The 12,492-nt window shown below is 59.4% G+C and overlaps 1 protein-coding gene across 1 annotated transcript; it reads left to right on the top strand.

The window, feature by feature from the left end:
* Positions 1-6,283: 6,283 nt before the first annotated feature.
* FXYD6 (FXYD domain containing ion transport regulator 6) lies at positions 6,284-12,492 on the top strand. The gene is made up of 13 exons (XM_062608495.1): positions 6,284-6,346; positions 6,570-6,608; positions 6,719-6,793; positions 6,926-6,962; positions 7,244-7,293; positions 7,385-7,401; positions 9,185-9,311; positions 10,235-10,486; positions 11,012-11,050; positions 11,137-11,211; positions 11,959-11,995; positions 12,145-12,175; positions 12,293-12,492. Exons 1-12 carry the CDS (start codon positions 6,289-6,291, stop codon positions 12,167-12,169), a joined length of 831 nt encoding a protein of 276 aa, XP_062464479.1. The 5' UTR covers positions 6,284-6,288; the 3' UTR covers positions 12,170-12,175; positions 12,293-12,492.

The following is a 12,492-nucleotide window of genomic DNA, read 5'->3' as shown; positions in this document are numbered from 1 at the left end:
ACCCGGCCCGGGGGCGGGCGGCTCGGGGGGCCGCGGCTGTTGGGGGCACGGCCCGGTGCCCCCGGGGCATCGCCCTGCGCCCGGGGCCGCCCGCAGCCCCCGCCCAGGCGGCTGCCATGGCAACACCGGGTACCATGGTTTTCCTCATCCCACCGTTGCCTGGTTACCAGCCCCCCCGTGCTGGGTGGATGCCCCGGCCGACCAGCGGTCCCCACCGGAGACCACGGTGGGTGGGAGAGCCCGGGTGTGCTCTGCCCTGGTGCTCCCGGGCTGGCCGGGCTCTGTGGCGCGCAGGGATGTCGCGGAGCAGGGAGGTAACCCTCCTCCCCAGGCTTTTGGCAGCGTTCTGGCTTGTGTTGTTAAATATTTTAGTAGCACCGTAGCAATACATAAACAGTCGAGTGCTTTATCCCAGGAAGGCTTACGAGAGGGAAGGAAGAGCGTGTCTCTCAGGGTGTGTAATTAATGCTGCCTGAAGAAACAGATAGCAGAGTCCATGTGGTGGAATCTCTGATCTTACAGGAATATTTCTGTGGGAGGGAAAGTGACAGGTGGTTTGTGTGGATGTGAACACGCTTTGCAGCACGAAAGAGCAGCGTCCCTGGAAAAGCCATGTATGGATTAGGACTTGAAGCAGTCCGCTGCACCCATTTCAGGGAGCTGCTGTTGGGTCCTGTTGGGATTTTCAGTCCCTTTGGGTATTTTCACTTCCCATTTCAAATGAAGACAAGCCCAGAGAGTCCCTGTTTGCATGCAGCCCGAGCATGGTTCCGAGGCAGAGAGATGGAATTGCTGCCAGTGAAGTGCGGGCGCTGCAGAGCCCAACAACCACTTGTTGGAGCATAGAAAATGCCCCTGCATGTGGGGCTGGCTTTGCTATCCTCTGTGTGCCACACTCACCTTGGAGTTTTAGCTACCTCCTTGAAACTTACCCATTCAGGTAAAGTGGCATGGAGAGTCACGGGTTTGCCAGGAGTTTAGACCTTGGTGCTGAGCAGAGCTCTCCAGCACAGCGAGCTGGCATCTCCGGGTCAGGCTGCTCCTCTGTGTTTGCTTTTCACGCTGGTTGTGTGTTTCCAAAGTGCAAAGAGGCTGCTGAGCTCCACAGCTGTTGTGTCACCCGAGCGCAGGGAAAGCACCACTCCCACTGGGCAGCACGGAGCCATCCTGCTGATGGGCTCTGCCACCGCAGTGGTGCTGGCACAGACAGCGGCCGTGCCTGGCAGGGAGCTGAGTTTCCTCCTGCTCAGCAGTGGTCATGACTGATGGCAACAGCAGAGAATGGAGAACATGTCTGCTCCTTGAGGCTCTGCTGAGCGTGGCAGTTCTGTGGTACCCCAGGACACACAGGAGCTTGAAGCAGCTTCTCTTCCACTGCTAGTTCAGTGTTCTCTGGTGATCTGGATTTCTCTCACTGCCAGGTAACCTCTGTGTGTGCCTGACCTGTTTGATTCCTGTTGTGCTGATACTGGGCAGGTTTACAGCATCCAGTTATCATTCAGCAAACAAGGAGAGAGCAGGAGCAGCAGAGCCCTGACGGGAGGTGGTGTTTTCTGCTTCCCTGGAGCCAAGGGCTGGGTTCCCAGCCTGCTCTCCTGATGCTGCACTGCCAGGCAGCCATCAGCTCCGCTATCATGGTTTGTCTCTAATGAAGTTCTGTGCCTGTTGTGTCTCACTTGGGGTGAGCTGGGGACTGTGCGTGAGCCAGATGCAGACGGGCAGCTTTGGCTATGGCTTCTTCATGTTCTAGGGCCAGTTGCCCGGTGCTGGAAGAAGCCCTGCAAGAGGCAAGCGTAATGCTGGGGCACAGGTGAGGGATGCAGCGCTTAGAGCCTCCTGTAGCCATGTTCAGTGATTCCCTGTGATCTTGTGTTCTTGTAAGCATTGACCCCGTCAGGGCTGGTCCACGGGGATCCACATTCAGTGAGTCTCATTCAGCAGAAGCAGGGCTAAAGTCTGAGTTCTTAGGGCTCCTGGACAGGGTTTCTGTTGAGTAACCTCTGCTTTGGGAGGTTACCTCAAACCTGCAAGAGACAATAAAGGCAGTTTTGTGTCTTCCATCTGGTCAGCCTTCAAATCAGCACCAAATCTGGGGAGTGCCATCCATATCGGAATGGCGAGGGCTGGAAATCTCTCTTCTCTCTCATGTAGGACCACGGAGCTCAACAACAGGCACATTAATAGTCAGATTGATGCTGACGTGAAATGGCAGAAGAGCACATCTCTGCATAGCTGGAAATGTCCATTCACACATGCACACCCTCAAATGCTCCAGGCAACCAAGCACTGCTGTCACGGCCTTGGGGGCTTTGCACTGAAACCAGAGATTGTAACTAGGTCTGATCTTTGGGAGATGCCCTGAGGACTCCTGGCGGAGGGAGGAGGCTGCCTGGCTTTGTGCTGTGATGGTTGAGACTTGACAGGGCAGATCTATGCAGTGCAATGAAAGGAAAAGGGGATGTCGAGACTCAGCGCTGTTACAGATTTACCTGCCTTGCTCTGGTATGATTTGCCATGCTATGGAGAGCTGATTGGTGGGCAGGAGACACTGAGTCTGTCTGCTTGGATTTCCCCTGCTCCTCTGTCTCGCACGCACACACGCTAACCCAGTGGCATGCGGAATGGCAGGGATGGATTAGCCAGAAGGAAGAGGCTGAGAGAGAGCTGTGACTGTGCCTTGCATGGAGCAAAGCATGTTGTCCATCAGCTTGGCACGGGGCAGCAGAGCAGTGAATCATCTGGCTCCAGTGCATGGGGATTCGTGGCTCCCAGCTCCGGCTGCCTGAAGCCCAAGCTCCATGCAGGCAGGGAGTGGTGAGGATGGCCATGGTGGTGCCCTTCAGCCCTGGTCTCATCTGCATCCTACGAGAGAGGCAGGATGTGACAGCACAGGCCAGCCCCCAGACAGCAAACTCCACGTGTACTCCCTTGGTCTGTGTTACTGCTTCCTTCCCTGGGGCCCTCTCCCAAGTGCCTGATACCTTCTACCTGGCACTCGCTCTCACTCAGCCATGCAGATAGGGATGGGGGTTAAATACTTGGTTTTCCCTCGTAAAACTTGAGGTTGGGTCGAGGCGAGAGGGAAGCAGAGCTCTGGGAGAGCCCCGCTTCCTGTGCAGCTCTGCCTCTCTCTGTGTTTAGGCAGGTCTTGCAGTTTCAACAGGAAAAAAACATGTTTTGATTCAAGTCACATGCGATGTGCACTGCGCTGCCTGCTCCCTGCGGTCTGTATGGGCGTGTGGCTCCTCAGCTGGGTAACGGACTGCAAACTTTGGGTGGCTCACGGGGAGAAAACGGTTTTGTGCTGAGCAGAGCGGTGTGGGGAGGAGTGGGCTCATGGGGCTGGTTTTGCACTGCCTTTGTGCAGGGGCACAGCTGGATTCGGGGTGAGAGGAGCCCTCAGCGCTGCGGTCTGCAGGCACAAGCGGGGAGCACCACAACCCCTTCGCAGTGTTTGCTCCTCTCACCCGATTTCAGCTTCATGAAAAGTGGGTGGGCCAGCTTGAAACAACCCAAAAGCCTGTGGTGCTTCACAAGACATGTGCTGCTGAGAGGAGAGGCGGGCTGGTTTGCGCTCCAGAATGCTGTGTTTGTTTTGCGAGCAAGGACGCTGCCAGCCCTGATGGTTAACTCGTGCAGAGAGGAGTTTCAGCGAGCGGAAGTGTGTGGATTTTAGGAACTGAGTTAGAAAAACAAAGAACATGTGTGTGGTATGTGCTGTGTGCTGTGAGCTCTGTGCTATGTGCTGTGCGCTCTGCGTTGGGCTTGGCATAAAAGTGAGCTCTGCCGCACCAAGTGCAAGAAGCCAAAAGCTTCCGGAGGCCTGGAAGCAGCATCTGTGGCTGAGCAGGGCCCCAGCACTGGCCCCTTCCTTGGGCGCTGCAGAGAGCAGTGGTGAAGCCATGGGCTGGTTGTGGAGCTGGGAGATGTTAGAGCTGGCAAAACACACCCAGGCAGTTGGCAGCACGGCTCCTGTGCTGGGAAGCATCTTTCAGGTGTCAGCGGGAGCATCCCGAAACAAGAGGTGCTTGTTTGGGTGCATGGCTCTGTGTGATGAGTGGCTTGGGATGCAGGGTGATGGGTGAGAACTGCTGCCTCCAGGAGAGCCAGGGCTGCCCTGCACTTGCACCTTGCAGGCAGGAGGGCTCATCCCATGGGAGAGGGAATGTGGTGGGGTTCAGGGCAGGGCGTTGTGCATAATGCAAACCCCCCCCCCCCCCAGTGTGTTCTCCAGGGGGTGTCACCGAGCTGCCGCTACAATAGCTGTCAAATAGCCAAATAAACTGTAAAGCTCTGATGAATGGTTTGTTCAAAACATAAAGGCATCGCTAATATGCTACAAGAGCCAATTAATACCGTTCATCTGGCAGCGGCACGTGCTGCATTGCATCTCGTTGTGCGCGTACAACACCCCGCTATCGGGTAATGACACTGATTTTGCACTGGCAGCCTCGGCAGTAAATAGATAAAGGACGTGAGATAAAGGACGCAGGGAAATGTGCAGCTAGAAGTTACAGTACCGGCAGCTGCTGGGTGCTTTGTACGTGTTTCTAAGGCCTGGTAATTACCCAGAATTAGGTGCCTCGGCTAACGAGGGGGCTTGTCTGGGTGCGGGAGCCAGCGGCACGCTCCAGCGCGGCCCCGCGCCGCACAATGGCAGCGGCAGCTGCAGGCAAGGGAAATTAAACCCTCCAGCGTGCAGATAAAACACCCTGACTTCCAAATGACAGGACATGGGAGGGGAGGGAGGGACGGGGATTATCACGGGACGCAACTTGTTATGATGAATAAATCAGGTTCTGGAAGCGTAGGGCTGGAGGCTGCTTCCTCCGCAGGCACAATGGGAGCTGGCTCCTGAGGGTAGCGCTGGAGAACAGCCATGGAGCAAAGCGCTGCTGGGGCCGCTGGGGCAGGGTGGTGGGTGCTCCTCCGTGCGTGTGGTTCCTGGGCACCTTCACAGCATGAACTGGGGCAAGGAGCCGTGTCAGGATGGACCCGGTGCCCTGAGGAGCCGGCTGCTGGGGTGAGCTGGGATGGAGGCTGCATCCAAATCAGGTCAGGCTCCGGAGGGGCTGAGTAGCAGCACGCCAGGGATCTGCATCCGTCAGCGAGCTGAATTCCTGCTCTGCTGAGGGCCCCCTCCTTATCGGCACGGATCCAGCGCGGCAGCTACAGCCGCTCCCTAGCACTCGGTGCTATCAGGGCTGTGCAGGGCGCCCGATAACCCCCCTCCATCTCCTGTGCCAGCAGCGAGACCTCTTGGTGCTCCCGCACCATGTATGGCCGCGAGCCATGCTGTCGGGTGCTGGGTGGCTGCCTGGGAGCAGCGCAGGGACACACTGCAGGAGGCAGAGCTCAACCAGATCCATGCTTCAGAGCCCCCTGCTTGCTCCCTTAAAGGAGATGCTCCTGCCAAACCCTGTCCTCCCAGCAAGGTGTGTGCTGCACGCAGCCAGCACCAGGACCAGAGCAGCCAGCCCTGCCTGTCCCCTCAGCAGGAGGAGAGAGGGCCAGTTAACAGGTACGGTGTGTGCTGGCAGGGCCCTTCCATTGCAGAGCAGCGGTGCCTGGTGGTGACCAGTCCCGGCAGAGAGGGTGCCCATCCCAAATGGGTCAGCGGCTTGGGGTGTGGAGACGTGAATCACAGCCTGGTCACAGTGCTGTTGTACCAGGCTGGCATCCCCTGGGGAAAGGTCCATGCCCTCTGGTGCCCCTGTGCAAGAGCAGTGTGTTGGTGCCGGTGAAGGGACAAGCTCAGCTCTGCTCCAGGTGAGTGTGAGGAGCCGAGGGGCAAGTGTGGCTGTGAGCTCATGTCCCATCAGGGCCAGTGGCCTCATTGTAGGAATGTGCTGTAATTGCTATGCTAACTGGGACAAATTAAAGTATGCTCTGGGTGAAGGGCACAGTATTGACGTTGATTGAGAGATCACAGCCCTGGTGTTGGCCCCATTGCCTGCACTGCAACCTTGAGACTGCACCGAGGAGCAGAGCCAGCGGTGCAGAGGTGCTTGAAAACACGCCACAGAACCCCACAGGACATGTCTGCCTGCTCCTACCCTTCCCCTCCTTTGTGCCTGTGAGCCACCATGTTCCCCAAGGCTGGGCACAGGGATGGCACCAGGTATCCTGGCCGGGCTCCTGGTGTTTCCAGGGCCAGCCTGGCTCCTTATCCCATGGCGTGGGCTGCAAGGGTTTGCCTGCAGTCCCCCGCCATGCACCCAGCCCCATCGTGGTACCCTCCAACAGCCGTCCCTGTGCTGAATCCTGCTTCCCTCTCTCACAGCAGCCATGGAGGCAGTGCTCATCTTCCTGTGCTCCCTGCTGGTGCCGGCGGCCGTGGCAGATGGTAGGTGCCAAGTGCTTCCCTCATGCTGGAGGTGGCAGGGGCATGTGAAGAAGCTGCAGGCATCTGGAGGACAATGGCCCCTCTGACCCAAGGGGTTGGAGCTGGGCATTGGGCAGCAGCCCTGTGGGGAGCAGGGTGCCTGCACTGGCTGGGGGGCTTTTGGGGCTGCAGGGGTTCAGCCAGGACAAGCATTCACCTCCCACCCCTTGTCTGCTTCTTTCAGTGGCCACCCAAGAGAAGGAGGAGGACCCGTTTAACTATGGTGAGCATCACTGTGCATGAGGATGGGTGTGCTGGCCAGTGTGATGGGGAGCAAAAGACTGTCCTATCCCTGAACCCAGCAGGAGCAAGCCCCTGTGTCTTCTCCCCCAGATTACCAGAGCCTGAGGATCGGGGGGCTGGTGTTTGCCGTGGTCCTGTTCACTGTGGGCATTCTCCTTATACTCAGTAAGTTGGGGACCAGGGGATGCTGGGCTTGCAGGCTGGGGCAGTGGGAGCCCTTATAGGGAGTGGCCATGGGGAAAGGCTTTGTTCTGTTCCCATTTTGGCCGTGCTCATGGTGTTTCTCTCTCCTTGCAGGCAGGAGATGCAGGTGCAGTTTCAACCAGAAGCCCAGGTGAGTGAGGGCAGCCTGGAAGGGCACATATTCCTTGGTGAACCTCTCTGCCCAGTGCTCAGCTCCTCCTGGCTCCCTCCCAGAGCTGGCAGGGTGGCTCTGTCCTCTGAGCATCCCTTTCGGGTGCCTGGTACCCAAACCTCTGCTGCAATGCTGCTGGGTGGCAGATCAATTCTGCACATTCCAGGGCTCCTTCCTCGTCATGCCCCTACACTGCTGGGCATCCCACCCCTAGGAAAGGGGTGCAGGTCCCGCCTCTCACTGCGCTCCTCTTCTTGCAGAGCTCCAGGGGACGAAGAGGCTCAGGCTGAGAACCTGATCACCTCAAACGGTAAGGCCGCCCGTCCTGTGCATGCTCTGCTGCAGCTGCACTGCACCCATGCCCTCAGAGCACCCAAACCACTCTGCTCTTCCCTTTGCAGCAACGGGAGCACCGAAGGCGGACAACTGAGCAGAGCCATGCGGTGAGTCCTGGCCCTGGGCAGCCTGTGTGCGGTGGCACTGGGGCTGTCACTGCCTCGATGCGGGGAAGGAAGGGAGGAGCAGCTGGGGCTCAGCACACCCCAGGCAAAGCCCCAGGCAGCCCAGCAGGAAAGGGAAACATCTGCCCAGGTTTTCCTTTGCATTGCACTTCCTTCCCCTGTGCTCCTCCACCCAAAGCGGGTTTATTTTTAGGGCCTCTGGAGAGAGCTGAGTGCGAGTCCCTGGGGCATCTCGCTCCTTGATGCATCAAGGCTCCCCCAAGCCTGCAGCAGGGCAGCCTGGAGCCGGCGCTGGTGGAAGCATGGTTTGTGCTGCTGGTGCTGCTCCCAGCCTGACTCACTGCTCTCCTTCCCACGCAGACCCAGAGACCCGAGGACAGATGCTTGGACTGCAGATGCCAGTGGCCTGCGAGGAAACTGAAACCACAGCAGCAGGTCCCTCTAAGGGGATGCGAAGCTGCTGTGTCTGTGTTACCCTCTGTACTTCAGCACCGGTTCTCTGTTTACTAACCCGACTAAACTCACCGTCCTCTCTGCCTCCAGTGGTGTGTAATGTTGATGTGAGATGATCATGACCTCTAGGGCTAGTCGTTGCTGATGTTGTAATAGTGACTTTCTCTTCACCTTTCTCGTGCTGTGCGTGTGGCTCGGGCTGTGTAGGACTGGCAGGCGCTGCCCAAGGGGAGCCCTGTGTCCCCCTGCCCATAGCTGGGGGTGCTTGGTGCAGCCCGCACAGTGCTGTCTGTGCCAGGCAGCACTCGGGGTTCACCCCGCTGGCTCTGGGCAGGGCTTGGGGACCAGTCCTGCAGTGGGTCAGGGTCCTGCCCAGCGAGGCTCTGGACCACGCGCTGCTGTTTCAGCAATAACCCTCCGGCCCCAAGGCAGCCGCAGTGGAGTCAGGCAGGGACATCCCACAGCTCCCCTGGGCTCTCCCTGAAGGGAGCTCCCCTGTCTCTGCTTGGCACTCCTCGTTTCTGTCCCCGGCTGAAGCCAAGCCATCAGTGTGGGACACTGCTCTAAGCGTGAGGAAGCGCTGTGGTGGCAGAGAAGCCCGTGGCGTCCCCCCGCCAGCACGGTGACACTGTGAAAGAGGGCGGCTGCTCAGCGATGACCCTGCTACCAGCACAACCCAGCTCCCTGCCAGCGCCCTGCCTGTCCACCCGACGGAGCTGGGCAGGTTAAACAGTCTCTGAGGGCTAAAGAGAAACACAGACTGAAATCAGGAGCCTGCTCTTGTCTGTCTCCGGCAGGGAAGGGGCAGCCGTGCTTCCTCCAGGTGCTCCCTGCCCTTCCTGATGCCTTGTCACTGTGTGCCATGGCCCAGGACATGGCCACCCGTGTCAGTGCTGCGTGTCGTCCTGTGGCAGTTATGTGTTGTCATCACTCTGATGCCGACAGCCCCTTCTCCCCATGGAGCAAGCATCAGTGGGCGATGCTCAGGGGCTTTGCATGCCTGAGGTTGCACAGTGGGGATGGAGGGGCTGAGCCATTGTCACCTTGTGTCTGCTTGAGGGTCCCAGCAGGCGAATCTGTGTCAGGCCCCTTCCCCAAGCCCATGGGCATGGAAATCACAGCCTCAGCTGTGGCTGGGCACTGCTGGCTTGGCTGTGGGTGCTTGCCAAGCAGGGGCAGCCTGGGTATCAGTGCTTTCCATGCGCCAGGAAGGGGTTCTTGGCTGCCAAGATGGTTTTGAGAGGGGTTTCTGCTGTGCCCACCCCACTGCGGTGGCCCTGCCTGCAGGGTGGGCTGTCCCTTCCCTTGCTCCTGGCCACTGCAGAGTCCTGCCTCTGTGCAGCCTCGGGCAGGGCAGAGCAGAGCCCGCGCAGCCCAGCCCTGTCAGCAGTGCCCGTGCTGTCTGTGGTGTGCCGTCGGTGTTAACACGGAACAAAGCAATCCCTGTGGTGTGTAGAAATGGCAAAATCCTGACTGTGTACAATAAATCGAGCTATTGTGTTTCCTTTTAAATAGGCGAGTGTGCTGCTGGGGTGAAGGGCTGGGGTGCTCAGTGCCGTGACCCAGGGGTGGGGAAGGGAATAAATACCCTTTCTATCGGTGCCTGGCTGCGGCGTCTCAAGGGCTCTGCTGTTCTCCAGGGGAGCAGGGCAGGGGCTGAGGGTCCGGCCCTGTGGAGAGCGGGTGGGCAGCTTCCCTTTGTGCTGGGCAGAGGGAGCAGTGGGAGCGGAGAGGGCTTTGTGCTAGCAGCGGCAGGCTGGCTGCTCCTTCCTGCAGCCAGGGACCGTGTGATGGGAGCGCATGAGCCCCACAGAGCTGCCTTGTCCCTCGGCCTTCGGGAGCTTCTGGCTGCCGGACTGCAGATCCAGGGGGATGCTGAGCACTGCTTGGGCTCTGGAACACGAGGGCTGCTCGCACGGCCCCACACATCACCCTCCTGGGGGTTGGCTTCACCCCATGGTGCCGGAGCTGAGGTGTTGTCTGGGCGCGTGATTCCTGCTCACTGATGGTGAGATTAGAGCGAACCAGATTGAACAGCCCACCTGGCAGTTGGCCTCGCTGCCAGGGCTGGCACAGCCCCGAGGGGCGCAGCATCCTGGTACCCACTGCTGCGCAGGGATGCAGCACACTGCGCTGGGGTGCTAAGGGCACCCGGGGTGGCTCAGATGCTGTGCTGGGAGGCATTGACCTGGCTGTCACAGGGACCTTCAATGCCAGGCTGCAGGGACAGGGTGTGCTGCCCACTTCTCCCTAGCAAAAGGCAGGCACAGCCCGTACCTGTGCCCATCCCTCTGCTCTCCACAGCCGGAGGTGAAGCGGGCTCCTGATGTTCCGAAGGCAATGGAAGGTGTGTTTCGATGGGGACACCCATGGCTCCAGGGTGCCCGGTCCTCCCACTGCTGGCCCTCCCCTCCCGGGCCTCCTTCCCAAAGGCGGGCAGGAGCCCTGTGCCTCCCCTCGTGACTGTGATAAACATTACACCGAGGCCATTAATGTTTAATGAGGTTTGCCTCCCAATTAATGTGCTTTCCCGTGGGCGCCCACTCGCAGAGCGAGGCACCCGCTGGACGCACGACACGATGGGTGACGGTAAGAGAGCTGCAGGGAGCACCCACCCAAAGGGCTGCCATGGGAGGGGAGATGCCTTTACTGGGGCATCTCTGCACAGGGAGCAGGGCTGGTGCCTCCTGCCATGCAGAAGCCTGCGCAGGGGAAGCCGCTGTGGGGGATTCAAGGGAGACACAGGGATGAATCCCTGGAGCTCGGAAGCCAACTGGCACATCAGTGCTGGCTGGTGTTCGGATTCTCAGGGGGATTTCTCCTTCCACTGGCTCCTGGCAGAGGGATGCGCACTCAGGTAAGGTGGCTCCAGCGGTGGCACGCAGCCATTGGATGGCTGGCATGGTGTGGGGGCTTCTTGTAAATGCATCCTGTGGATGGGCTTTAAACTCCCTGGGGTGAAACCCAGGAATCTGGGACTCCTTCACTGGCCCAGCTGGACCTTGAGGAAGTTGGAAAGCTCTTGCTTGCACTCCTCACCTTTCCCATGTCACCTCCCCATCACGGGCCCAGCGCCCAGCCCTGGCTCTCACTGGGGTTTCTCCTCTTTTCCAGAGCAAGTCCCCGAGCAGGGCCTGGACAGGTTCAGCTACGGTGAGTGCACGGCCCGTGCAGGGCAGCCCATTCCCACCCTGCCCATGGGCTCAACCCCAACTGATGCCTGCTCCCTTTCTCCCCAGACTATGAGAGCATCCGCAACGGGGGGCTCATCTTTGCCATCGTGGCTTTTGTCATGGGGCTCCTCATCATCCTCAGTAAGTGCCTCGGGTGGGCTGGGCTCCCCTTGGCTCTGACCCCATCTCCCTCCTCACCCTGTGCCAGGTGCAGGAGGGGCAGGGGGCCATGGGTCCTGCCCCACCATGGAGGGGACGGCATTGCCTGCAGCCTGGGGAATTCCAGCCAGGCAAGCTCCCAGCAGAACACGAGTTGGGAAGGAGAGCCCATAAAGATTGAGCGTTTCCCTGCCAGCGCCGGGGCTTCACAGGGAAGGTCACCCATTAAAAATAGCAGGGCAAGCTCTGACATTTCCACAGCGAGACGCCAGCGTTCCCAGAGCCCTCAGACCTTGGCAGCTCCCAGAGAGACCTGATGCCGAGCGCAGCCCCACGCACAGGCAGTGCCTGCCTCACCGCGCGGGGCAGGGGCAGCAGCAGCATCGCAGCCGCAGCACTGACGTGGCTCAGTGGTTTGGGGGAGAAAGATAAGGAAACCACCAGCGTTTGCTATCGTGGCTGGCAGCGTGGGGCGAAAGAGATCCGAGAGAGCTCTTGTGGCTGGGGCTTTGCAGTGCAGGGCAGCACAGGGGGGTCCACGTCTCCCTGCCAGCCCTGAAGGGAGATGGGTGGGCTCAGGGCATCCTGCAGAGCCAAACCCGGTGGTCCCCAGCAAGGGGACAAGCCCTGAGCAGGACTTGCTTCACTGGAGTGCAGCACCATGGGTGAGATGGGATGGGGGGGAAGGCTCCAGGCACAAGAGGTCTCAGTTGTGCCTCTTGCCCCCAGGCCAGCGGCTTCACTGCGGAGGGAAGAAGAAGAGGAGGTGGGTATTGCATGGCTTCAAGGCAGCATCATCTCTCCTCCCTGTCCTAGTCTTACCTGCTGAAAGGGCTGGGGTCTCTGCTCCTCCTCCCTCCCACCTCGGCCGTGTTGCCCAGTGTAACACACCTCCCCTTGCTATTTGCTCCACAGGCAAGGGAACGAGGAAGAGCTGTAGCTGCAGGTAGGTTGCAGGAGGATGCACCCCGCTGACAGCTGAGCTCCCTGGGTCTGCTTGTGCTGGGCAGCGATGGTTGGAGGCCTCTGTGCTGCGTAACCTGCCTGCTCTGTCTGGTTTCAGAGCTGCAGTGCCACCGTGGACGCAGAGCTTCATCCAAAGCAGGAAAGTCCTTGCCAAGGGCCACTCCTTACCCCGCTCCAGTGGATCCATTACCCTGCTCACCCCGGACGGGGCTGGAACGCAAATTGCCCTCGTGCTTTCCCCTCTGTTAGATGCAGCGCGTTTCTTGGCTAATAAAGTGCAAGCTGAGCGAGGTTAAA

The sequence above is a fragment of the Pezoporus occidentalis genome, unplaced genomic scaffold (genome assembly GCF_034315485.1).
Source record: "Pezoporus occidentalis ecotype Australia unplaced genomic scaffold, CSIRO_AGI_Poc_V1 ctg130, whole genome shotgun sequence".
NCBI lineage: Eukaryota > Metazoa > Chordata > Aves > Psittaciformes > Psittacidae > Pezoporus > Pezoporus occidentalis.
This window is presented reverse-complemented; position numbering and strand designations above follow the sequence as displayed.